We start from the raw sequence: 26,388 nt of genomic DNA, 5'->3' as shown, positions 1-26,388 counted from the left end.
AAAGATAATAATAAGATAAAACTGGAACGACGATAAAAACGACGATAATAATAATCATTTTTAAATAAAATATCGAAAATTCAATTGATTATAACTTCTAATCCGTTCATCGAAACCATTCGATATCTAAAGGAAAAGTTCTTAATTTTTCGCTAGCTTTCCAAGGACATGCATATCTTATACCTTATCTCAACCGCAAGAGTAACTAATTCAAGATTCAACCTAACCTGTCTAAGGGCAATATCAAAAGTACAAGCATGCATAATCCTAAATACTCGAGCACTAGTCAGGGATACACTATTAGTATGTAAAAGTTAAATTATGAGTACTCACGTATCAATATTGAGATTCAATATTGCAGGAAAGGTACGTAGACGCAACGGAAATGATAAACACTATATTGACCTCACGAGCATACCCATGAACCATACTCAATCACCTCCATAGCTATAACCCATAATTTCCTTAATCCTATCCTACTCGAAAAACAATTTCGAAATCACTCGGACAGCACTCCGTCGTAATATTTTATGTATACTAATAATATCTTGAAATAATACGGAGTAAATATATATATGTAAATCGATTGAGAGAGTTTAGAGAAAAATATTTTCAAGTTTCTATGAAATAATGAAACCTATTGAATTCTATTTATAATAAATTTTTGAATTATTAAAGTATGAATTATTAAACTGAATTATTAAAGTGAATTATTAAAGTATGAATTATTAAAGTGAATTATTAAAGTATGGATTATTAAAGTAAATTATTAAAGTATGAATTATTAAAGTGAATTATTAAAGTTAAAGTAAAGTAAAAATAAAGTAAAGGTAAAGTTTAAGTATAGTAAAAGTATAAAACTATGTACGTATAATACGCGTATAAATATATATAATATTAATTTAAATCGTTATATATATATATATATAATTAAATAAAATATAAATATCGTTATCTTTATCATTCTAGTTAAGTAATGAATTGTCAAAAGTGGTTCTAGATATTTATAAAAGTTATATACGTTTTAATAATAAAGTTCTTTTTAAACTGAAAATGTTTTTGTACGTTTGAAACTAAATAGATCAATCGAGTCTTTATGAGATTCAATCTTCCACTATCATTTGTCTAGTTCTCAATGATTGACAATTTGTTCTTATTTATAAATCACTTTACCATTTATTGTTAAAATGGAAAGATTTCTCAAATCAATGTGGGCCTTTCAACAGAGACTTGTAATCATAATTTAATATATCTGATAATTCAATCATTTGATCTTATCTTCTAATTCCATTGATAAACATTTTGAAACAGATACAATCATGTAAAGTATTTAATCTAATATTTTGTTTACGTTTCAATTTATAATATATATACACATATACATATATAATCATATTCGTTTAATGGTTCGTGAATCGTTGGAACTTGGTCGAGGTTGAATGAATGTATGAACATAGTTTAAAATTCTTGAAATTTAACTTAACAAATATTACTTATCGTGTCGGAAACATATAAAGATTAAAGTTTAAATTTGGTTGGAAATTTCCGGGTTGTCACAAACAACAAGGTTGATATTATTCGGGAACATTTGAAGAAGGCTCAAGATAGGCAAAAGTCGTATGCCGACAAACGTAGGCGAACAATCGAATTTCAAGAAGGCGACATGGTGATGCTTAAAGTTTCGCCATGGAAGGGTATTATTCGATTTCGAAAACGGGGAAAGTTAGCTCCTCGGTTTATTGGGCCATTCAAGGTTTTAGCTCGTGTTGGCGAAGTTGCATATCGATTGGAATTACCCGAAGAGCTTGCGGGGATCCATAATACATTCCATGTTTCCCACCTCCGTAAGTGTCTTGCGGATGATTCCTTATGGATGCCTTTAGACGAGATCGAGCTAAACAACAAGTTGGAATATGTCGAAGAACCGGTCGCCATACTCGATGAGAAAGTTAAGAGGTTGAGACATAAAGAAGTGAGGACTTTTAAAGTCCAATGGCGGCGTAGCAAGGGTTCCGAGTTCACTTGGGAACCCGAAGAGTTCGTGTTAGTGTATCTTCCCGCTTGTCATGCGGCTTGGATTGCGAGGGCGCAATCCGAATAAGTGGGGGAGAGTTGTAAGACCCGAAAAATTGAAGTGTACACATGTGTATATAAGTGTATTGTGCGGTACTCGAATCGGGGTTTGGTTGTATATATTTTAAAAAGGCAAAAGGAGCTGGACTGGGAGAGTTGCGCGCCGCGCGGCCTGGTGGCGCGCCGCGCCATCTGTCTGTGACAGATTCTCTCTTTCTTTTAAATTAGATATTTTGAGGGTATTTTGGTAAAATCACTTGGAGGCCGGATTTAATGCCTTAGATCAGTTTTGGGGAGTTCATTTACTCCTTCCACAACTACCAACACTTATCCAAATCAATTCTAGAGAGAGAGTGGCTTTTAGTGAGGGAAACCCCATTTTGGAGAAGAAGAAGAAGGTTTCTTGCTTAAGTCCAAGCATTAAAGTTGTTCGCCTTCCCTCTAGCTTCGTTGTGATAGTTGTGGTATGCTCTAATCTTAATTTCTTTGTTTAATTTGATTTAGGGCTAGGGTTTGGGGTGAAGATGAACATAAAACCCATTTTGTTAGTGTTTTGGGTGTTCTAGGGTAATTTGAGTCATGTAGACTCAATATTGGGTTAACTAGGGTTTGGAAGAGTTAATTGTTGTTAGAGAACCCTAATTAGCTAGTAAAATTGCTAGAACACCATGATTTATGTAAATGGGTGTAAATGGGTTAGTGGTTGACCCAAAATGGGTAGGTTGACTTTGAAAGTGTCAAATGGGTCAAAATGAACCTAAGCTAATTAATATGTGTGGTTGAAGCCTAAAACTAGTGTTAAAATGTGTAATGAACCTACTTTGGTTAATGATAGGGTTTTGTGATGAGTTAACCCGATTTTAGGGTTAAGGGTGCAAATGGGTCGAATTTGCACCATGGGTCAAATTAACACTAGGAGTGAGCTTTAGAGTGTTGACCAACTCGAGTTGTGATTTTGATATTGTGATAAATGTAATAGGTGCGTTACATTGAAGTGTTCAAGCTCGGTTATCTTTCACCAAGAGATTTTGAGGTGAGTGGAATAAATATGCATTCGTGTATATGGCGTGTTTATTTGTGGGTGTTATGGTATGAACCATCGAGCCGGTAGTACCATAGCATGTGTGTAAATTGATGTGAACCACGAGCCGGTAGCATCGAGTGTGAACCACGAGCCGGTAGCACTATAAAATAATTGATGTGAACCACGAGCCGGTAGCATCGAGTGTGAACCACGAGCCGGTAGCACTATAAACAAAGTGTGAACCACGAGCCGGTAGCACTATAAACGAGTGAGACTCAATGCGTATGGTGTGAACCACGAGCCGGTAGCACCATAGCGTCATGGTTAACCATATTAAGATTTGTTGATATTTAGCATGCTAAATTATTTATGGTTGTGTTGAGTATATGCTAACTCGGTTATGTTATTGTATGACTCGTTAAGTGTTTGAGGTTGATGACATGCTTTTGTGTTACACGTTTCGTACGAGGTATCTTGTGTTGTGATTGCAAATAGATGGGCGATATATATGTATGTGTAATTATTGCATTCACTAAGCTTTGCTTACCCTCTCGTTGTTTACCACTTTTATAGGTTCGGTGTTGGACAAGGGTAAGGGCATCGTTTTGGACTAGGGATCCCGCTTGTTGCTAAGGGACGCTTTTGGTTTTAGTAGCTCTCGGAGTTTGACCGATAGTCGGGTAGTTTAATCCCAAACGCCATGCTTATTGTGTAGTTTGGAACTTAAACTTTTTGGTGGTCGAAACTCCTAAATTGTACTAAACTTGTAATTTGGGTCGTGTGGGCCCCGCTTGTAAAACTTTAATTTTATGTTTGAAACATGTTAGTTTTACATATTTGGTTGTATGGTAAAAAGCGTTTTGTCTAAAAGTGTCGGGAACTAGTCAATCTTTTCGCGGTTAAAAGTCCCGGGGACAGCCAGATATGGCGCGGCGCGCCGATGGTCTGCAACAGAAAAAATTTTTTATTTCGTATTTTCACAAGGTTTTGTCGGGTGTTGGTTTGGGTCGTTACATATATATACATAAGTATGTATGTATATATATATATATATATATATATATATATATATATATATATATATATATATATATATATATATATATATATATATATATCATTTGTTTGTTAATGAAGATAGTAATTAAAATAATATCAAGTATGATAATAATTATAATACTTAAGATTTCTAAGAAAAGAAGTAATGTTAATAATTCTATTAGTGATGATAATAATAATATTAACGATAATAACTATAAAAATATTAAATTTTATTGTTAATAATAGTTATGATAATGATTTTAGTAATTACATAATAATAATACTCATGACAATATAACTAATAATACTTGTTTTAATGATAATACCATATATTTGCATTTTATATTTTTACTTGTAATTAACTTAACCACATTAATAGTAATAACCATGTTGATATTGATAATCGTTTTAGTAATAAAAATTGTAATATTAATAATTACATTTATATTAATAACATCGATAGTAATGATAATAACATTAGTAAATATAATGATAATACTAATTTTAATGGTACTAATAATAAATTCAGCATGATAGTTATAATAATACTTATCTTAACAATAATACTAATAATAACAATAACTAATCATAACAACAACAATAATAATAATAATAATAATAATAATAATAATAATAATAATAATAATAATAATAATAATAATAATAATAATAATAATAATAATAATAATAATAATAATAATAATAATAATAATAATAAATATAATAATAATCATAATAATGGATAATAAAAGATTATACCCTTTAATAGCTTTCCTAAAAAAAATCGCCTCAAACCAGGATTGAACTCGAGACCTCTCGTTAACCCAACACCCATACATACCAACACGCTGCTGCTTATGTTTCTGTTTTATTTTATAACTTAAATGTATTTAAGCCTTTTTCTGTGTTCTTCATCTTCTTAAAAAGATTTCGACCAGAGGACCTTCCATAATTCATCAAACGAATTTTTAAACAAGAGTTAAGAGATTGAAATTTATTTATAACGATCTGTTTTGTAAAATTAATTCAACAGACACAAAAATAAAAAAATATATAAAAAAATAAAAAAAATAAAAGAGACAACAGCTCTTCGTTGCTGTTGTAAAAAAAAATGTGATTTCAACTTGTGGATCGTTTTAGACAAAAGTTTCTTCATGAAGTAGATAGAAAATCATTCTTAAAAACTTCATGAATCATTAATTGGTCCAGAAACATAAACACAAGTTCAAATTTCTCTATGAACAAATTTGTTGACTTTTTATTTTGAAACTTTGACCTCAAAATTCGAATTCGTTAAAAGGAATTGGGATCTAAAATTTTGCAGTAAGATTGTTTAGGGGATTCCTAACACAATAGAATTTATAGATTTTGAAAAATAATTTGAATTCGAGCTGTTGCCAAAAAGGAACAAGAACATAGAAGAAAGAGCTTTATTTCATTATTTCTCTTTTTAATTTCGAATTGTAGTTGTGAATTAGCTGAATATACAGATGAGGATCGAATAATTTAAGATAGTACCATGATAGGATCGATTTTTGTTTCGTAATGAAAATTGAGGTCGATGGAATATTGAGCAGGAGGGAAAAAGAGGAAAAAAAATATAATTCAATATCTAATTCCAACAACTCTGTACGAATTTGATTCTCATATCTCACAGATTTTGACCAAAAGCTTTAATCAGGAATCAGATCACAGAAAGTAAAGAGGAAGGATAGTTACTTCAAACAAACTTTGTACATATCTGTGTTAAATTTTTAGTGAATATATATAAATGCTAAATTTATTAAGATTAATAATAATACATATTATTAATAACTATAGTGATAATTCTAATAGATAATAATAATGGTAAAAATTGTAATAATGATATTATTAATGATAATACTCATAAATATTATTATTTTCTAATAACTATAATAATAATAATAATAATAATGATAATAGTAATAATTTGAAATATTAAAAATAATAATTTTAATTATAATGGTAGTAATAATATTTACTAATATTAATCATAATACCTAAAATTATAATTTTACTACTTGTTATAATGGTATTAATAATTATAACCATAATATCAATAATAATAATAATAATAATAATAATAACAATAATAATAATAATAATAATAATAATAATAATAATAATAAATCAAATGCATCAAATTTCATATTATAACTTTAATGATATAAATAGTACTGGTGTTTTTAATGTTAATAATAATAATGATATAATAACTATAATTAAACTTGTAATTATATATATAAATTTTACCATTTTATTACTTAAGTAATGTTTACTAATTGTAAAATATATAATTAAGTATTTACACTATATGTCTATATATAATAAGAATACATATACATAGAATCATATATATATATATATATATATATATATATATATATATATATATATATATATATATATATATATATATATATAGTTACACTTTTATATTTTTATTCTGAAATACATCCTGATAATTATTTTCAAAAATCATATACACTTATATATAGTTTTATCTTTAATAATCACTTTATTACCTTATGTTTTATTTTACATATTCAATTTTAAAGATTTATATTTTATGACTTTCTAATTATTATTTATACTCACATTCATCTATATATACAGGTTTATTTACAATCAATTGTTTGTGAATCGTCGGGGTAATGTTAAAGATCAAATGCATTCATGAAAGAAATAATTCAAACACTTTGGGGACTCGGTTTAATAGACTTTGCTTATCGTGTCAGAATCTTATAAAGATCAAGTTTAAATTTGGTCGGAATTTCCGGGTCGTCACAGGCGATTTGTTTGCAAAGCTTTTGGCTGGTTGCCGACATCTCAACCGGCCACTTTGCTTTATTGCCGGTGATCTGAGCAAACAGATTCTCAAGTGAATTGCCCTGGACGGCAGGTTGTGATAGAAAATGATTGTACGCCGGTGGTGCAGCCTGCACAAGGAGCTCAGTTAGCCATGCGTTTGTGGCATCCTTGGTGACACCGTCACTTCCTGTGCCGATATTTGGCAGGGGACTGGTCTTCAGGATATCAAGATTTTACAACTGTTGTCTTCATGCTAGATTGGTACTGTCGCTTAACGTGGCCTTTAGTCTTTCGATTACTTGTTTTTAGACGTCAGCTGAGATCATCTTGGGGATCATTTCGGTGTCATCACGAGATGACCCGACTTCGCTCGAACCCCCGGTTTTGAGACCAGAGATGCTGAGATTCAATCTTCGCCCACTAGCTGGTGATTCCTCCTGTGTGTCCTCGTCGCCATCGGAAACATTCATCTCGTCGCCTGATGTGTCACCAGAGTGAATGTGAGCGATTGATTGCTTTTGGGGTTGAGGTGGTTCCACCGTTGACGAGCTTTCTTTGTTTAAAGGTGGTGGAACATCATCGGACGTTCCTTTCTTACTTGCCGTTTCGCTGCCTGGTTTCACTGTGTTGTTCGTACCTTTAAGTGGCCCCATTTGATCAAACAAAGATCGTAATGATTAAATAGATTTTGGATGTGAGTGCTTGATTTGTGAAAAGAGTGGATCGAATGTTTTAACTCCAATAATTGTGCGAACCCTGATTTGAAATCTGGATTTCAAGGGCGTAAAATAATCGAGGGGATTAACCTTATTCGATTGAAATCGAATAAGTTAATATCTTAGAGTGGAGATTAACTCCGATATCGACCAGAATCTTTATCAGAATTGTATTGTCAGCTGGAGAGATGTTACCGTATTTAATTTGGGCAGAGTAACATTAATGCATCCAGTGTTCTTGAATGAATGATCTTGTCCGCGTATTTATAGATGTTATGAGGGAATAGTGACGTGGCACATGTCCCTTTCATGGTTATAACAAACTTCGCTAATCCCAAGGGTTGACGTGACACCTGTCCCTTTCATAGGAATAAAAAACAGATCCTAACAAACTTTCCTAGATTCGTGGGCCGATGTGGCGTGCAGCTTGTTTGTGTATTTACTCTGGGATCATGTGTTTGTTCCGGGATGGTATACTTGTTCCGGGATAGCATGCTTGTTCCGGGATGGTGTGCTTGTTCCGGGACAACGTGCTTGTCCCAGGACCAGACACCTAAACTAGGAAGACATGGAAATCCCGAGAGTGTGGCAGATCCGGCTAGAGTGTAATGGATGAGTGTCTTGCTCTCGCCTAGACAGAAGGGGTTTCATCTGATATTTATTTCAAGTGTTTCTTTTCGGTAGTGTTATGACCGGGTAAGATTGTGGACGGTTTATATGTATCTTTGTAAAGGTTGTAGGGTGCCTGACATTCGTGATCCAGCAGGCCTTTTTATGTGATGATATGGTTCTTGGTTTCTCAATGTCTTTGCATCCGGCTAGGTGATGTCGGTAACTTGCTCATTCATTTAGGCTAGCCTTTGTCCGGTATAAACCCTCGCGGATGCATGCATAAGTAACCTTCTGATCAAGTTACTAAGGTGAGGACGGGAAGATGTTATTTGCCCGTGATGGCTCACACCGGTTACATTCTTGCCTGAATGCTGTTAAAAGTGTGCCCTTCTGAGACGGATCTTTATTCGTATCATCATTACATATATGTACAAGATCATAATCAGCACAACTACAATAAGAGAAATAAGTATGATTGTATAAGTGCGAAGTTATTAACCCCAGTGAGTAACTTTATGGTTTAAAGCTTGAGAATTTACATAGGAGATTTAAGTTCAATCATCTTAGACTACAAACTTCACTCTTATGCAACATCGACTGATTAATTTATTAATGTAAATATTCGATTGTGCCGCTATTTTGTAACTCTCGAATGCAGTCTTACTTAAAAATAAGGTTTTTTTTTTCAGTGTCTACCCCATGTCACTACTTTTACCCCCTCTGTAGTTGGGTTCAAGTTCCGCCACTGATCCCACCACCCGAGGTTATCTTAGGAATTACATGAACCGAGTTCGCATCACACCTTGAGAGGCCTATGGCTGTGATACCAACTTAAACGACCCTAAATCGGCTCCAAGAGATGTACGAGTCATGTGTCCGTCAAAACCCGAGAGACAATCGTCCCTCATAAGCTAAAGCAGTGGACAAACCGGGTATCTCCATGTTTCAACCAAAACTCACAGCGGAAGATATTAGTTAGCCTACTAATTTAAGCTTATAAAGGACTCAAATTTTCATTATATATCCGATGTACTAATTATACATCACTTAAAGCGTTTAAATAAAACGATTATCAAAATGTCAATTAGATGCTTTGAATCACGCGAAATTTAAACCATTCAAAACGCTTAGTTATTCAGTTTTATCAAAAGTTTCGCTTAATTTAGTCTTTAATGTATATTAAAGGATAACAAAAATCGATTTGTCACTAACAAGTTGATTGAAATTGCCACATCTAATCGATTTAGTTAACCATCTTCTGATGATCAGCAAACATTATATTCAAATTTCTAAAGACCAATACTAAATGTAGTCTCGTTCTTCCCATTCGAATAACGACACCATAATTATGGTGTCATTTTATGGTGGCATTTAGTGTTTCATGATTTAGCGAGATGGAGTAAAGATGTTAGATCAATGATGGTAAACTTTTTTTTCTTCTGTTTTTTTTCGATATATGACATATGTATATAGGTATTATTAGTAAAATTATTAAAATTTCAGTCTTTTATGTTTACATAAGCAATGTTATGTCTTTAGAAATAGCTGATGTGACGCTGGATAGTTTAGTTCTTTTAATCTTCCATCTGAATGAATCATGCAGTGGTTTAACATTGTTTATTGAAAAAAAAAAAAAACTCAAAATTCTTAAGGTAACGTAGGTATTTAAATAGTACAAAGCTCACAAGTATCTCCCATGCACTTGTCCATCTTTCTTATCCTAGATTTCAAATTCACTCCATTTTGTTTCTTCGAATATTTCCGTTTTCATATCAGACAAGAAACAAACAAAAAACATGTCTACTAGAAGATCTAGATCAAGACAGTCAACGGCTTCAAGAATTAGTGACGATCAAATCAATGATCTTGTTTCAAAGTTGCAGCAGCTTCTTCCAGAAATACGAACTCGTCGCTCAGACAAGGTATTGATCGTATAGACCTACATGTCCATAATTATATATTCTAGCTTTTGAACATAGTAAAAATTAGAGATGTGTTTAGAGATGTCCTGAATCAAAAGAGTCCGACAAACATGAATTTCAACAAATTATCATGTGGGTCATTGAATTTGTGTTTTGGTTTGAATACAAACATTCTTACATATCTTACCGTTTAATGACAAACTTAATGGCTATCGTCGCTATTTATTGATTCCATATACATTAGTGTATGTAATAATATATTTTAGGAAATGATAATTTTGAAGATAGTTCATTTACCATGATCATAACTCATGTAGTCATAAGTTCAAATATATACTAGCATATATGATCTATGCCTTTAATAGAGATTCATTAACGTACATCTTTAAATTAGTAAATAAGTATAAACTATTTAAACTAAGGCTATTGAATTGAACATCCAGGTATCGGCGTCAAAAGTTCTACAAGAAACGTGCAACTACATCAGAAACTTGCATCGAGAGGTTGATGATTTAAGTGAAAGACTCTCTGAGTTGCTCGAAAACACTGATTCGAGTCAAGCTTCTATCATTAGGAGTTTACTTACGCAATAGTTAGACGTTCATGTTTTACACTATAAATTACCAATAATTAAACACTGATTCGTATTGTGTACTATCATATACAAAACGACTTAGTTGAGAGTTAATTAACTTAATCATGTAATAAATGAGATTAGTATTTAGACAACTTTATGAAGGAACCAGAGTTTTATTTGTTTATACTCGTATTTATTTCACTTCTGTTTGTTTCTTTGAACCTAGCTAGAATATTAAAGTTGAAACTTATTTTAGAAAGTCGTCTGACAAAAGTAGTTGTTTAAGATATATAAAATACAAGAATCTTATGAAATTTGTGATGGACTCAGATCCCATCACTTGACACTGAATTCAAGTCCATCTACGATTCTTTGATATTTCGTCAATTGTGTGTATACATACATATATACGTATAGTTATTTTATTATTTTAATATTTATAGTATATTATTAACGAGTTAGGATGTTCACTCATTGTAACAGAATAATATATATTTTTTTATATATATCAAATTAATTTCATAAATTAAATAATAATAATCAATTGTTGAATAAAACAATGAAACAATAAATAATTACATGTATCTAAAAATGATTTTAAAAGTTAACTTCATCTTGTTTACATTATCAACTAACCTTTTGCTAAATTCAATAGAGAAAAAGGAAGTAAAAATATAGAAAATATTAGAATATTAATGTATACTATTCGCTTGGTATAAAAAAGAAGAAACATACCACAAATTGTGATATGATCCAGCGGTTGGTGGCCTGCCTCCTTTAAGGGAGGTCATGAGTTCGACACACGTTGACTACATATTAACTCACAATTTCATCTCTGCCATGAAGTTCCACCCATGACACCTTTCTCACATCGCGTTGGGGTGGGGGGTGGGGGGGGGGGGGGGGGGTAAAGGGGAGGGGGTTTTACCGTCCATGCTCGGTATAGAATTGATGCGGGTTTTCTCCTGAACACGCAGTTGGGGGCGGGTATATCTGTTTAGGAGATGAACGCGTGAGTGGTTAAGTCCCTGAGTGATCCTAATAGTTGCCCTAAAAAAAATATTAAGGTAGATAAAAAATTTGTTACTATTCACGTAGTTTTATCTAATGAGAATGTGCCTACACATTAGGGCTATTTTTGTTAAGTAATTTTAATACTATTTAAATATTTTATCTTATTTTTAATTAATTTTAAAAAATATCAGTAACATCGTTCTCTAAAAATTAAATTCTATCAAGATGTTACGTATGTGTGGCACTAGCATTGAAGATAAATAATAACTTTATAGTTTACACTAATATTTTTTATTAGATATATATTCTATATCGAAATAAAAATGAAAGTATATGATCGATTTGTAGTTTTCACCTTTAAAAATTTCAAGAAAATGGCAAGTTTTACCGGTTCAGCCGGTAACCGGTCACATTTTGATTACACTAACACACATTTTAAAAGTTTGTGACACATAATAATATTTTTTTTTGAACTACAATTTTGGCATCGAATACTCTCATTTGCCACCCACATATCCTTTAGGAAGAAACTCCTCGCTTCCAACGCGCAAAGCGTACCCGGAATACTTTAGGTTAACTGCTTGGCCCGCACAGATTGAAGGATACCAGAGACACAACCTTGGAGAAAACTCCTCCCTCAAGATTTGAACATGCACCTATTTTTTCAAGGATACGAGCCCACGAACAACTGTAGCTTTTTACCACTCAACCAATAGTTCAGTGGTACATAATAATATTTTTGGATGTATATAGTCTATATCGGAACAATTGGAATTATATAACTTGATTTATAGCCTTAACCTTTTTTATTGAATGATTATTGAATATTAGTAATATTAGTAATATTAATATATAGCACTTAAAGATATACTGTAAATCGCAACGAACAGAATCAATGTGTAAAACTGGGCTTAATTCACATGCTTATGGGTACAAGTGGGCTTGGGTCTGCATTCTGGCTTGGCTATAGCCCAATAAAGTTCAGTTAGCCCAAAACAAAGTAACAATGGTTGGCCAACCTAGTTCAGTCCCAAGTGCTATCAACTTCTAGTATAAAGCCCAAAAACCTGAAAAGAGGCTCATAAATATTTTCTTTGCAAAAATAAAAAGTAAATAAAATGTTAAGCTTTATATGATTTTCTCTAATTACTATATATATACTAAATGGTGTAAAGTTTAGGCAATTTGAAACAAGTGGCATTTTCCGTTTTTTTTTTCCTTCCATTTTTTTTCCCTCTTTTCCATTTTCATGGTAAGGACTTAATATGTTAACAATATAAAACACAAGGACCAACAATGTAAAACTAAGATTTTAAATATTTATTCTATATGCTTTTAGATATTTTTTATAATTATAAAAAAAAGTTTCTATCTACTTAATTTTATAATAAAAGTAAGGTTCAATTTATTTGCTTTATATTTATAATTTTTACCTTTAAATTTTTAGTTTTTCCAACTTTCTTAAGAATGTCGTTAATGTACATCAATAAAGGTAACATATACAACTATTATTGACTTTTGTTTGACGATTACTCTTTATTACAATGACTGTAGGCACTTTAGTGAAAACTTTTGTGTCTGGTGATAAAAAAATATTTTTCTGATACATGTTTGTTTATTATTGATTAAGAAATGTATTTGAATTATGTGTATTTAATTGGTTTGTATTTAAAAAATTAAATCAGGTATTTGGTCTGCGCAGTGAAGCGTGGACCTGCTAAACTAGTTTGTTATATATTCAAATATGTCTACTGTTGGTGGAACATAAGCTACTATGGAAGGAGAGCTCGCCCTTTTTTTAAAAAAAAGAAAAATAATTTACACAACAAATTTTTTTTTACTAAAATATATGGGGTTTCTAGTGTTTACTCATTGTGTTACTAATTTACCCCCTCTATGGACTATGGTCGGGTTCAAGTTTCACCATAACTTAAAGTAATTTAATGACAGGGAAAATCACCTTAATACCCTTTTTATAATTTGATACAATAAATAATATGTCTTAAAATTTTGTTTCAAAACGAATCACTCGAATCATTCTATCAAAATCATTTTAGGACACGATTCATCCTTCTTTGTGTTTTTTTAACATAATTCATAGTGATTGTAATTTTTGACACGGGACATCCTCGTGTCTATCGACATTAACTTCTATTCGTTAAAAAGGATAACATGATAGGCATGTACGGACATTATGTTATAACTTGTACCATCCATGTTTTAACTAGAATATATAACTAATTATAATAAAATCATCAAATTGTAACACATTAAAATTATACCTTAACTATATGTACTATAAGATTAATGTATAGTTTTAATCAAATTTTCAATTTTGATAGTGAATTTAGGATCAAAATGAGTATGTTGGTGGGGACAACCTGACCAGTGGCGAGGTGATATCGACCAAAAAGTCACATTTTTAACCCCAATATTAAGCCCTAGAACAATAAAGATTCAAACTTTCTAGGCAAAATTATTGCTTTTTCGGTTGATTTTGTAGATTAAGTAATTACGAAGGCGATGCAAAAAAAATCAAGTAAAACGGAGCTAAAACGAAGATTCTAGAGCGAAAACGGTGAAAGACAAGAAATCAAGTTTACGATCCAGGAAATTCAGCTGACCAGGCAAGCCAAACGGCTTGCCTGGCTCAAAAACAGCCTGCCAAACGGGTCAGACAAACGGCCCCTGCAAACGGGCTGGCCTGGCAAACGGCCCCTGTAAACGGCCTGCCAAACGGCTTAGGCAAAATCCAAGTCTATTTAAAGGGCTTTCTCCATCCATTTCAACACACACTCAATTTGTAATTCATTTTATATTTTCAAGCTTTTAGTTAGTTTTTAGTAGTAGTTAGCTTAGCTTTTATTTTCCGGAGGATATCCCGGCGAGTCCCTGCGATCTAGGGCAGATTTCTTCGGCCTTTTCAGGTTTTTATCCGAAACGCTTGTCTTTCGTATTAAACATGTGTTCTTACTTTTTATGTTTAATAATGCGTTCCGATATTACCATGATAGCTTAATTAATCTGTATGTTGCCATGATAGAAGTTTGGGTTAGCGTAATTATGTTAATTTAGTACGATTACTGTTGTGATACTGAAATAGGAAGTCTGATAGATTTGTATGCTATAATCTTAATGATTGACCAACCTAGGTTGTGATCAGGACTTGTCCACCTATATGAAATTAGCTACTTCATAGGATTAAGACCCCTGGTTATACTGTATCTGAAGATTCTATGAACTTGGTATGGCCGGAGTTCCCGAGAGGCAATTAATGTTCTTTTAGGACACAGAACTTAGGAATTGAGACATGAATGACCTAGTATGACTATTGACTGTTTCGAAGAGACTTTTTAGGAGCTGTTAAGATCTAGTTAGTACCTTCACTGTGTGACCCAAGCCTATTGCATGTTCTTGTTTGATTGTTGCCTTAGGACTTAGTCATATCAACTGTTTAGGTATTTATTAGGTTTCTATCTGCTTCACAATCAGTATATCAACTATAATGCTGTATAATATTTGAATTGATATGATCTCATTAGTATGATGGAATGGTTGTTAGTTTTCACTTAAGGTTTTGCCAACTTAAACTGACGGACTCCTTCCGTTTGTGATCAGTGTTCAATCAACACGGCACGTTGTTATTCAGTTAACTAAACTGATAACGAGGGTTAGGACTAGAGCTCAACTCGCTAATAAACCTAGTGCTTTACCGAGGATAACCTCCAAGGTATAGCTACCTTTCAATTATACAACCAAATGACATACTTCTCACTACTCAAAGAGAACTCCAAGAGTTCAGAGACAAGTAGGTCTGTGTAATTGTGAAAGGACCCATTCATATACATTATAAACGATTCACAATAGTTGATTACATCGCGAGGTATTTGACCTCTATATGATACATTTTACAAACATTGCATTCGTTTTTAAAAGACAAACTTTCTTTACAACGAAAGTTGACGGCATGCACACCATTTCATAATACATCCAACTATAATTGGCTTAATAATAATCTTGATGAACTCAATGACTCGAATGCAACATCTTTCAAAATATGCCATGAATGACTCCAAGTAATATCCTTAATATGAGCTAATGCACAGCGGAAGATTTTTTTAATACCTGAGAATAAACATGCTTTAAAGTGTCAACCAAAAGGTTGGTGAGTTCATAGGTTTATTATAACAATCATTTCAATATATTAATAGACCACAAGATTTCCGTTTATAAATATGTGTACACCCGCAAGTGTATAAAAGTATTCTATAAGTTGTAGGCACCCGGTAACAAGCCTTAACGTTCATATTTTACCCTCTGAAGTACACCAGATCAGGTGTGTTTAAAATAACCTCGAAGTACTAAAGCATCCCATAGTCAGGACGGGGTTTGTCAGGCCCAATAGATCTATCTTTAAGATTCGCGCCTACCGTACATAGACAAGTAGTTTAATGTTACCAAGCTAAGGGTATATTTCTGGTTTAAACCCACGTAGAATTAGTTTTAGTACTTGTGCCTATTTCGTAAAACATTTATAAAAACATTGCATGTATTCTCAGTCCCAAAAATATATATAAAAGGGAGCAAATGAAACTCACCATACTGTATTTTGCAGTAAAAATACATATAACGTCATTTAACAAGTGCAAGGTTGGCCTCGGATTCACGAACGTATCAATATTGAGATTCAATATTGCAGGAAAGTACGTAGACGCAACGGAGATGATAAACACTAGATTGACCTCACGAGCATACCCATGAACCATACCCATCACCTTCATAGCTATAACCCATAATTTCCTTAGCTTCGACTCATTCAAAAAAACTATTTTGAAATCACTCGGACAGCACTCCGTCGTAATATTTTATGTATACTAATAATATCTTGAAATAATACAGAGCAAATATATATATATATATATATATATATATATATATATATATATATATATATATATATATATATATATATATATATATATATTAAGTTTCTATGAAATAATGAAACCTATTGAATTCTATTTATAATAGATTTTTGAATTATTAAAGTGAATTATTAAAGTATGAATTATTAAAGTGAATTATTAAAGTATGAATTATTAAAGTGAATTATTAAAGTATGAATTATTAAAGTATGAATTATTAAAGCGAATTATTAAAGTATGAATTATTAAAGCGAATTATTAAAGTATGAATTATTAAAGCGAATTATTAAAGTATGAATTATTAAAGTGAATTATTAAAGTATGAATTATTAAAGTGAATTATTAAAGTATGAATTATTAAAGTGAATTATTAAAGTTAAAGTAAAGTAAAAGTAAAGTAAAGGTAAAGTTAAAGTATAGTAAAAGTATAAAAACTATGTATGTATAATACGCGTATAAATATATATAATATTAATTTAAATCATTATATCTATTTAATGAAATAAAATATAAATATCGTTATATTTATTATACTGGTTAAGTAATGAGTTGTCAAAAGTGATTCTAGATATTTATAAAAGTTATATACGTTTTAATAATAAAGTTCTTTTTAAACTGAAAACGTCTTTGTACGTTTGAAAATAGATTAATAGAATATTATGGAAACCAATTCTCCGCTAACTTTTGTCTAACTTTCGTAAATGACACTTTTTGTTTTTATTTATAAATAGCTTTATAAATTATTCTGAATATCGTTAAGAGGAATAGATTTTCTCAAATCATAGTGGACCTCTCAACAGAGACTTGTAATCATAATTCAATGTTTCAGATAATTCAATCATTTAATATATATATTTTTGTAATTTTATCGAAAATCATATTGAAACAAATACGTTCGTGTAAAGTATTATACGTTTAATACTTTATTAATATTCTCAATTTATAATTTATATATATATATATATATATATATATATATATATATATATATATATATATATATATATATATATATATATATATATATATATATATACAAATACATATCTATTTATATATAACGGTTCGTAAATCGTCAGAATTGGTTCGAGGTTATAATGAATGTATGAACACAGTTTATAATTCTTGAGATTTAAGTTAACAAACTTTGCTTATCGTGTCGGAATAATATAAAGATTAAAGTTTAAATTTGGTCGGAAATTTTCGGGTCGTCACAGTACCTACCCTTTAAAGAAATTTCGTCCCCGAAATTTGATAGAAGTCGTCATAACTAACAATGAGAATGTTATTATAACGATTATAGAGTTTTATCATGTTCAAGAAGCATGGATAAAATAATTCGATTACTCGAAGCGTGTGAGTGAAGTTATCGTAAATGAATGAAATAAGATAATAGTGATTCGTCGTATCTTTTGACGTCATCACGATTGATCTCCGAAAAGAAAATCTTTGTAATCTATATTGGATTTGATTATTCGGCGATTAAGGAAATTATGATCCTCTTCGAATTAATGCGATAATCCATTTTGATTTCTCTGTCGGATATTTCACTATAAATCCACCTCCTTTGTTTTCTTACAACTCACACCTTCTCAACTCATATTTTAAAGTATTTGTCAATATGCTTCATCCAGTGCTGATTCTTGATATACTCCTCACTTTCATATCTGTCGCACTTCTTTTTCATTTGCCTCCGGAAGAATCTATTTACTTCTACTATACTCTTGGTTTTATAGTGTTTTTAGTTCTCCCGTGTCTTTATATTGCTATATGCATTGATATATACAGTTTGTGATTTCTGGGTTGTTGTTGGGTTTTATATCTTCCCTTATATTTCAAAGTCCTTGCTTCTTCTATAATCATTGTCATCCACAGTTAATGCTCTCTTCTATTTGCTATGATTTATACTCCCATTTCTAGTTCGGAGCTTTGTCCGTTCGTTTCTTCTTCTTGCGATTAAGCACCGCTTGTAATGGTCCAGAATTCGCAGATATAAATTTCGGAATGAACATTGTTAATGTTCTAGGAAGGAAATTGTAATGGCACGATCTTGACTTGTCAAATTACCAGAATACCTCGGAAAAGGCCGAATCATCAAGAAATATTTTCTTGATATTTAGAGATCAAAGAGAATACAAGAGTCGTGTAACATAGCACACGATGACGTTATGATCTGTGAATCATCATGTTCCATTTAGAAACTCAGCATGAATTACTGTAATATAATCACGTTGATCAAGTGTCATTATATTATACTAACTCATGCTTCAGCTCCCAACACTTCTTCAAGAATATTCCTATTTTAAACTCAAATGTTTCAGAATTTAGAAACTAAAATAGTTTCTTTTATGATATAATACAGATAGCGCGAAGAGGTAAATGATTTCAGATAAGAATAATTATAAAAATATCTTCAGAAGTATGGATGATATTTATAATGAAACGATGATATCTTAGAATGTCTAATATCAGAGGATGATGAAGGATATTATCCGCAGGGGTTTAGTTAATGACTTCAGCAAGTACTGAATCATTTGGATTCTTTGAAGGCAGGTTCAGCCTTTGTGATTTGTCCACAGCCTCCTTCATACTTTGCTCAATCCGTTTTCCAGTTCAGAAGCTTCTCTTTTTCTGAGCTTTGCCAATATACTATCCTTTATCATACTTTTTACTGTTAAGGTCATTTACAGTTTTTGCTGCTTCATCAGCATTTTTCAAAATTTCGAGAACTGGTTCGCAGTTTAGGGTGTTTTTCAGAAATTTCTCATTCAAAGAATGTAAGTCTTGGAGGTAGACGTTGTGTGTATATGTAATTGTTGATGTAGACATGCTGCGAGGTTTCAAAATACTGATTGCTGATTCTCAATAATTGGTATGGCAATTCTTGTTATAAGGTACGAATGAGTATATGATAGGGTTTCGATAATTATAATGATTTTTTTTTGGAAAGTTAAAGATCAGTGAAGTTGTTGGTAAGTTTATTGCTAATGTGGTGAATATAAACGATTCCTCGGTAACGTTGGCGAAAGGACAATGTATCTATCGAGGTTATAATAAGAATGTTTTGATTGAGAAGTCGAAGTTGACTTGCTGGAGCTGTGACAAAACTGTCTATTTTGAAACGGAATTGAAAAGTTATTTTAGCTAGTAAATGCCAAAGGGTCTAACACGGATACGTGTCGAACTATGACTTGGGTTTTGAGAGTTTTTCAGGTGTATAACTGTGGGTAACATATGGTTGGATCATCATCTCGATTGTTCCTTAGTTGAAGTGTCTTCAGGAATTTCGAAGGGTTTGAGCACATATTGTAATCGTTAATACATATGATGTTCTAACACAGTTTTGAAGTCAAAGTATAGCTTTGAAAGATATAGGAATCTAAGAGTGATGATACTGGTTATATTTCGAATTGAATTATGCGATTTCAAAATCAGAATATGTAATTGAATTTGAATGAGTATGATTGTTTTGATTTATATGAAAGAATGGATATTGTTGTGAAAGTAGGGAGTATAGTTGATGATTGCTGAATCAGTTTCGAAAAATGTAATGTATTAATTGTGAATTTATATATCTCTCGGGTATTACCTACCCGTTAAACAAAAATTTCACAATTAATATTTTGTACAAAAGAAGTCTATTACAGTCTTTATGAAAATATATGTGTATATTTTTTTTAGATGTAATATAGATTTAATGAGTTAATATTAAATTAAACTCATTTGTTTTATGGTTGAAACTAGAATTGAGTAATCCCTAAAACTTTATAAATTGCATAAGTATTTCTTCAATAATATTGAAATTATGAATCATTACTTTGTTATTTGTTGGTTTTCGTGAAATTCTTGTGAACTTCGCAAGGTACGAATGATGTTATTTGAAAATTTTCGAGTACATCGATGATGAAAGTGTAAAAACAAACATATATTCGAATAATACACTTGATTTATTATGAATTGGAATTTTATTGAATTGAGACAGAGATTGTAATTAACGATGGTTAAGTTGCGGACGAAGGACGTACATCATTGCATATTTGTAATATGAATTAACTGAGTAGTTAAGATTCACACATAATAGCTTAGTACGGGAAGATTTATTATGGTTTAAAAAATTTATACATATAAAATATACATATAAATCTTTCGATTGGAAATGAGTTAATACTTCATAACTCGTTGATATAATATATTTGTTGTTGATTCGTAATGATGTCCACAATGATTCTTGAACTGACAGAGTATGTGATGTTACAGGTGCTGTTGATTCTGACGATACTGACGGCACTGACTTTGTTGATGATGCTACGGTCCTGTTAATGCTGTTGGTAAAACAATTCTAGCTTGTAAATCGTACACAATTTTCAATCAAAGTTTCTACTCTACCATCTCCGTTCACTCATCCGATTTACGGTCAGAATTAAATAATCTCTAAGATTTTGGAGATTACATAACTGCCGTAGAGATATCTCTTCAATGAAGTTTATGAATTAATACTTCATCGTTTGTTGTTGTTGATATTCCTGGATATTTACAGGGCGTATGACGTTGATGTTTGAGATACAGATTGTGATGTTGCGGTGTGGGATGTGGATGTTGTTGTTGGTGGTGGTGATGGTACTGTTGGTGTTGCTGATGGTGGTACTGTTTATGCTGCTGGTGCTGGTGTTTGTAACCTTTGCACCATATTCTCCAAAGCCACTACCCGAGCGCGAAGCTCTTTGACTTCTTCTATTACACCGGGGTGATTGTCGGTTCGGACGAGCGGATAAATAAAATCTAGAATTTGGTGTAGTATGTAATCGTGACGAGATACTCTAGAAATAAGAGAGAAAATGGTGTTTCGGATAGGTTCATCGGTAAGTGCTTCAGGTTCTTCGCCAAGAGGGCAATGTGGTGGTTGAAGGGATCACCTTCTTCTTGTCTCCAATGATTAAGGAGGATACAAACCCATCCACAATTCATCCAGAATAGATGATGACTAATTGGTTGATCCATTCCGGTCACACTGCTTTCGGAACTTGAGTGGGATTCCATTTCAGAATCCGAGGGACTTGAACTAATGACGAATTCCATTTAGTACGATTGAATAAAGAATTTTTTGATATGAAATGATTTTCCGGCTATCGGGTGGTATTCTAATTATATAGAGCAAAAGGTTTCGTAGATTACGGAGGAATTTACGGAATATGTCAGGCAAAGTTTACAGTAACAGATACGCTAAGATATGAATTTTGTCTATACACTATTCATGCAATCAATGCAATAAGATGTGTCTAGACTAAGAATGATATGCAGGTAATTTTCGACAAAAATGATGAGCAAAACTTTTGACATGCAGACACGGTCGAAGTCCAGACTCACTAATGCATCTTAACGACTATCAGTTAGACACACTAATGCAGACCTGGTTCGCTAAGACCACCGCTCTAATACCAACTGAAAGGACCCGTTCATATACATTATAAATGATTTACAATAGTTGATTACATCGCGAGGTATTTGACCTCTATATGATACATTTTACAAACATTGCATTCGTTTTTAAAAGACAAACTTTCTTTACAACGAAAGTTGACGGCATGCACACCATTTCATAATACATCCAACTATAATTGGCTTAATAATAATCTTGATGAACTCAATGACTCGAATGCAACGTCTTTCAAAATATGCCATGAATGACTCCAAGTAATATCCTTAAAATGAGCTAATGCACAGCGGGAGATTTTTTTAATACCTGAGAATAAACATGCTTTAAAGTGTCAACCAAAAGGTTGGTGAGTTCATAGGTTTATCATAACAATCATTTCAATATATTAATAGACCACAAGATTTCCGTTTATAAATATATGTACACTCGCAAGTGTATAAAAGTATTCTATAAGTTGTAGGCACCCAGTAACAAGCCTTAACGTTCATGTTTTACCCTCTGAAGTACACCAGATCAGGTGTGTTTAAAATAACCTCGAAGTACTAAAGCATCCCATAGTCAGGACGGGGTTTGTCAGGCCCAATAGATCTATCTTTAAGATTCGCGCCTACCGTACATAGACAAGTAGTTTAATGTTACCAAGCTAAGGGTATATTTCTGGTTTAAACCCACGTAGAATTAGTTTTAGTACTTGTGCCTATTTCGTAAAACATTTATAAAAACAGCGCATGTATTCTCAGTCCCAAAAATATATATAAAAGGGAGCAAATGAAACTCACCATACTGTATTTCGCAGTAAAAATACATATAACGTCATTTAAGAAGTGCAAGGTTGGCCTCGGATTCACGAACGTATCAATATTGAGATTCAATATTGCAGGAAAGTACGTAGACGCAACGGAGATGATAAACACTAGATTGACCTCACGAGCATACCCATGAACCATACCCATCACCTTCATAGCTATAACCCATAATTTCCTTAGCTTCGACTCATTCAAAAAAACTATTTTGAAATCACTCGGACAGCACTCCGTCGTAATATTTTATGTATACTAATAATATCTTGAAATAATACAGAGCAATATATATATATATATATATATATATATATATATATATATATATATATATATATATATATATATATATATATATATATATATATATATATATAAATCGATTGAGAGAGTTTAGAGAAATATATTTTTAAATTTCTATGAAATAATGAAACCTATTGAATTCTATTTATAATAGATTTTTGAATTATTAAAGTGAATTATTAAAGTATGAATTATTAAAGTGAATTATTAAAGTATGAATTATTAAAGTGAATTATTAAAGTATAAATTATTAAAGTGAATTATTAAAGTATGAATTATTAAAGTGAATTATTAAAGTATGAATTATTAAAGTGAATTATTAAAGTATGAATTATTAAAGTGAATTATTAAAGTATGAATTATTAAAGTGAATTATTAAAGTATGAATTATTAAAGTGAATTATTAAAGTTAAAGTAAAATAAAAGTAAAGTAAAGGTAAAGTTAAAGTATAGTAAAAGTATAAAAACTATGTATGTATAATACGCGTATAAATATATATAATATTAATTTAAATCGTTATATATATTTAATAAAATAAAATATAAATATCGTTATATTTATTATACTGGTTAAGTAATGAGTTGTCAAAAGTGATTCTAGATATTTATAAAAGTTATATACGTTTTAATAATAAAGTTCTTTTTAAACTGAAAACGTCTTTGTACGTTTGAAAATAGATTAATAGAATATTATGAAAACCAATTCTCCACTAACTTTTGTCTAACTTTCGTAAATGACACTTTTTATTTTTATTTATAAATAGCTTTACAAATTATTCTGAATATCGTTAAGAGGAATAGATTTTCTCAAATCATAGTGGACCTCTCAACAGAGACTTGTAATCATAATTCAATGTTTTTGATAATTCAATCATTTAATATATATATATATTTTTAATTTTGTCGAAAATCATATTGAAACAAATACGTTCGTGTAAAGTATTATACGTTTAATACTTTATTAATATTCTCAAGTTATAATATATATATACATATACATATCTATTTATATATAACGGTTCGTGAATCGTCGGAATTTGGTCGAGGTTATAATGAATGTATGAACACAGTTTAAAATTCTTGAGATTTAACTTAACAAACTTTGCTTATCGTGTCGGAATAATATAAAGATTAAAGTTTAAATTTGGTCGGAAATTTCCGGGTCGTCACAAATTGGCTCATCCAACCAGATCTACATCATTCCAAGCATAGTCTTAACATAAGCATAATTACCTTTTCCTAACCCAATACTGATATCTTGGTTAACATTTCCCTGATCTGCATACTTCGGATATCCTTCCACTTATTTACTTTTTCGCATATAGAACTTTTATCTTAAACCAACTACTATCCTTTATCTAGGTAATTTAACTAAAAGACAATTATCCACTTGATCTTCAATTCGTTAATCCACAAAAAAACACGACACTAGGTTAACTTACACATTCTACACCATAGAAAGTACAAGTAAATTTAGGCCCCGCGCAATATAAATAAACAAAACCACTGTGTGCTACCTTGATCAACTGAACAGGACGTCCTGCGGCCTAACGACACCGCACGAATTAAACCGTCCATTTCGGCCGTATCTTTGTAGTGACATCACGAGCCTAGGTAGTGACTCGTGGTGTCACGGGACACTTCTAGTTTAAAAAATATTAGTAGAAAATACCCTATAAATTGTATAAGACACCACTAAATGCAACTGGAAGACCCCATATCTTTTTCGAATTTATAGTTTTTTATTTAAAATGTATGGGACACCACTATATTTAACTACTCGGACCCAATATATTCTCCGAACTTGTAGTTTTTGAAAGTAAACAACCACTAAAATAATATTCAAATATAAATATAATTAGGACTCAAAAAAAAATTTGAAGACCCCGTTGAGTTTGCATCCTAGAATCGCCACTGACCCTGACCATGTTTTTGGATATCGAAAATTACCTCAACCAGATCTCCACACATGTTACGTATTACATGTTACGTATTTTTTTTCTTCAGAATATTTGATTTTGAAACATATCTCTCAACTTCAATCATCTGCGGCCAACTTATCTTTTCCTTCCTCTCTCTCACTAGGGATGACAATGGATGTTCGATCCATTGGATATCCATCCAATTCAATTCATTTAAATGGATATCGATAATCTAAATGGATGTTAAATGGATATGGATATGGATGATCTAAATGGATGCTAAATGGATATGGATGTGAATATGGATGATGTGAAAATTTAGTGGATCGGGTATGGATGATGTGAAAATTTAGTGGATTGGGTATGGATGATAATTTTTCATCTATGGATATATCCATTTACCATCTGAAATACATATATACATATTTACTTAAATATATGTGTTTACATTTACATAGTCTTATATATGTACACTATAAACTACTAAAAATATTATTGAAAATATATATTGTGATGATACAACTATGTGAATAGTATTAAATTCGTATCTCTTACATATATTACATATTATTGTTAAAAATACTTTGATGATTTCATTTATAATAGGAATATTTTTGGAAAAACTTAACATCCAAACGGACATTCGTTTACCTGCTTCATCTAACGGATATGGATATGGATGGATGATATATATTTAAATGGATACGGATATGGATATGGATATAGGCTCACCCGATCCATATCCGGTCCATTGTCATCCCTATCTCTCATTATTCTTTATATCACAATTAACCACCCAAAACAGCTACTTAGTTAAGTAACAACTACTTCCAAATCGACAAACACAGACACAAAGTCTATTTTTTAATAAAGCCACGAAATAGCTCAAAGCCCTTTGTATCTTAGTTAATTACGCTATCTGCGATCAACAAGTTTGTTCAGTGGTCACGTCGTAATGTAGTAAGTTTTGTGGATGAAGGATTGTTTGGCTGAAATCCTCGCCGCTTTAATCACCACATGTATATCATAATCATCAACACTTAATCCAACGCTCCACCATCAAATCCACCATTAACCAACTATTCAAACCAAAGTCATCATTGTTGTTGGAGATAGGGTGGTCTATATGTTGAACTTTTTGGATGTATATATATATATGTGTGTTTTTAAAGGGTGTTAGGGTCCGTTCTCAC

At 31.5% G+C, this 26,388-nt stretch overlaps 1 protein-coding gene across 1 annotated transcript; it reads left to right on the top strand.

The window, feature by feature from the left end:
* Nucleotides 1-10,094: 10,094 nt before the first annotated feature.
* Nucleotides 10,095-10,813, top strand: LOC139848289 (transcription factor PRE3-like). Its single transcript, XM_071838026.1, has 2 exons — nt 10,095-10,220; nt 10,664-10,813. The coding sequence occupies exons 1-2, from the start codon at nt 10,095-10,097 to the stop codon at nt 10,811-10,813; spliced, it is 276 nt and encodes a 91-aa protein (XP_071694127.1).
* The last annotated feature ends 15,575 nt before the right edge of the window (nt 10,814-26,388 follow it).

Source organism: Rutidosis leptorrhynchoides, chromosome 5 (genome assembly GCF_046630445.1).
Source record: "Rutidosis leptorrhynchoides isolate AG116_Rl617_1_P2 chromosome 5, CSIRO_AGI_Rlap_v1, whole genome shotgun sequence".
NCBI classification, from domain to species: domain Eukaryota; kingdom Viridiplantae; phylum Streptophyta; class Magnoliopsida; order Asterales; family Asteraceae; genus Rutidosis; species Rutidosis leptorrhynchoides.
Note: the sequence above shows the minus strand (reverse complement) of the source record. Positions and strands in the feature narration are given on the sequence as shown.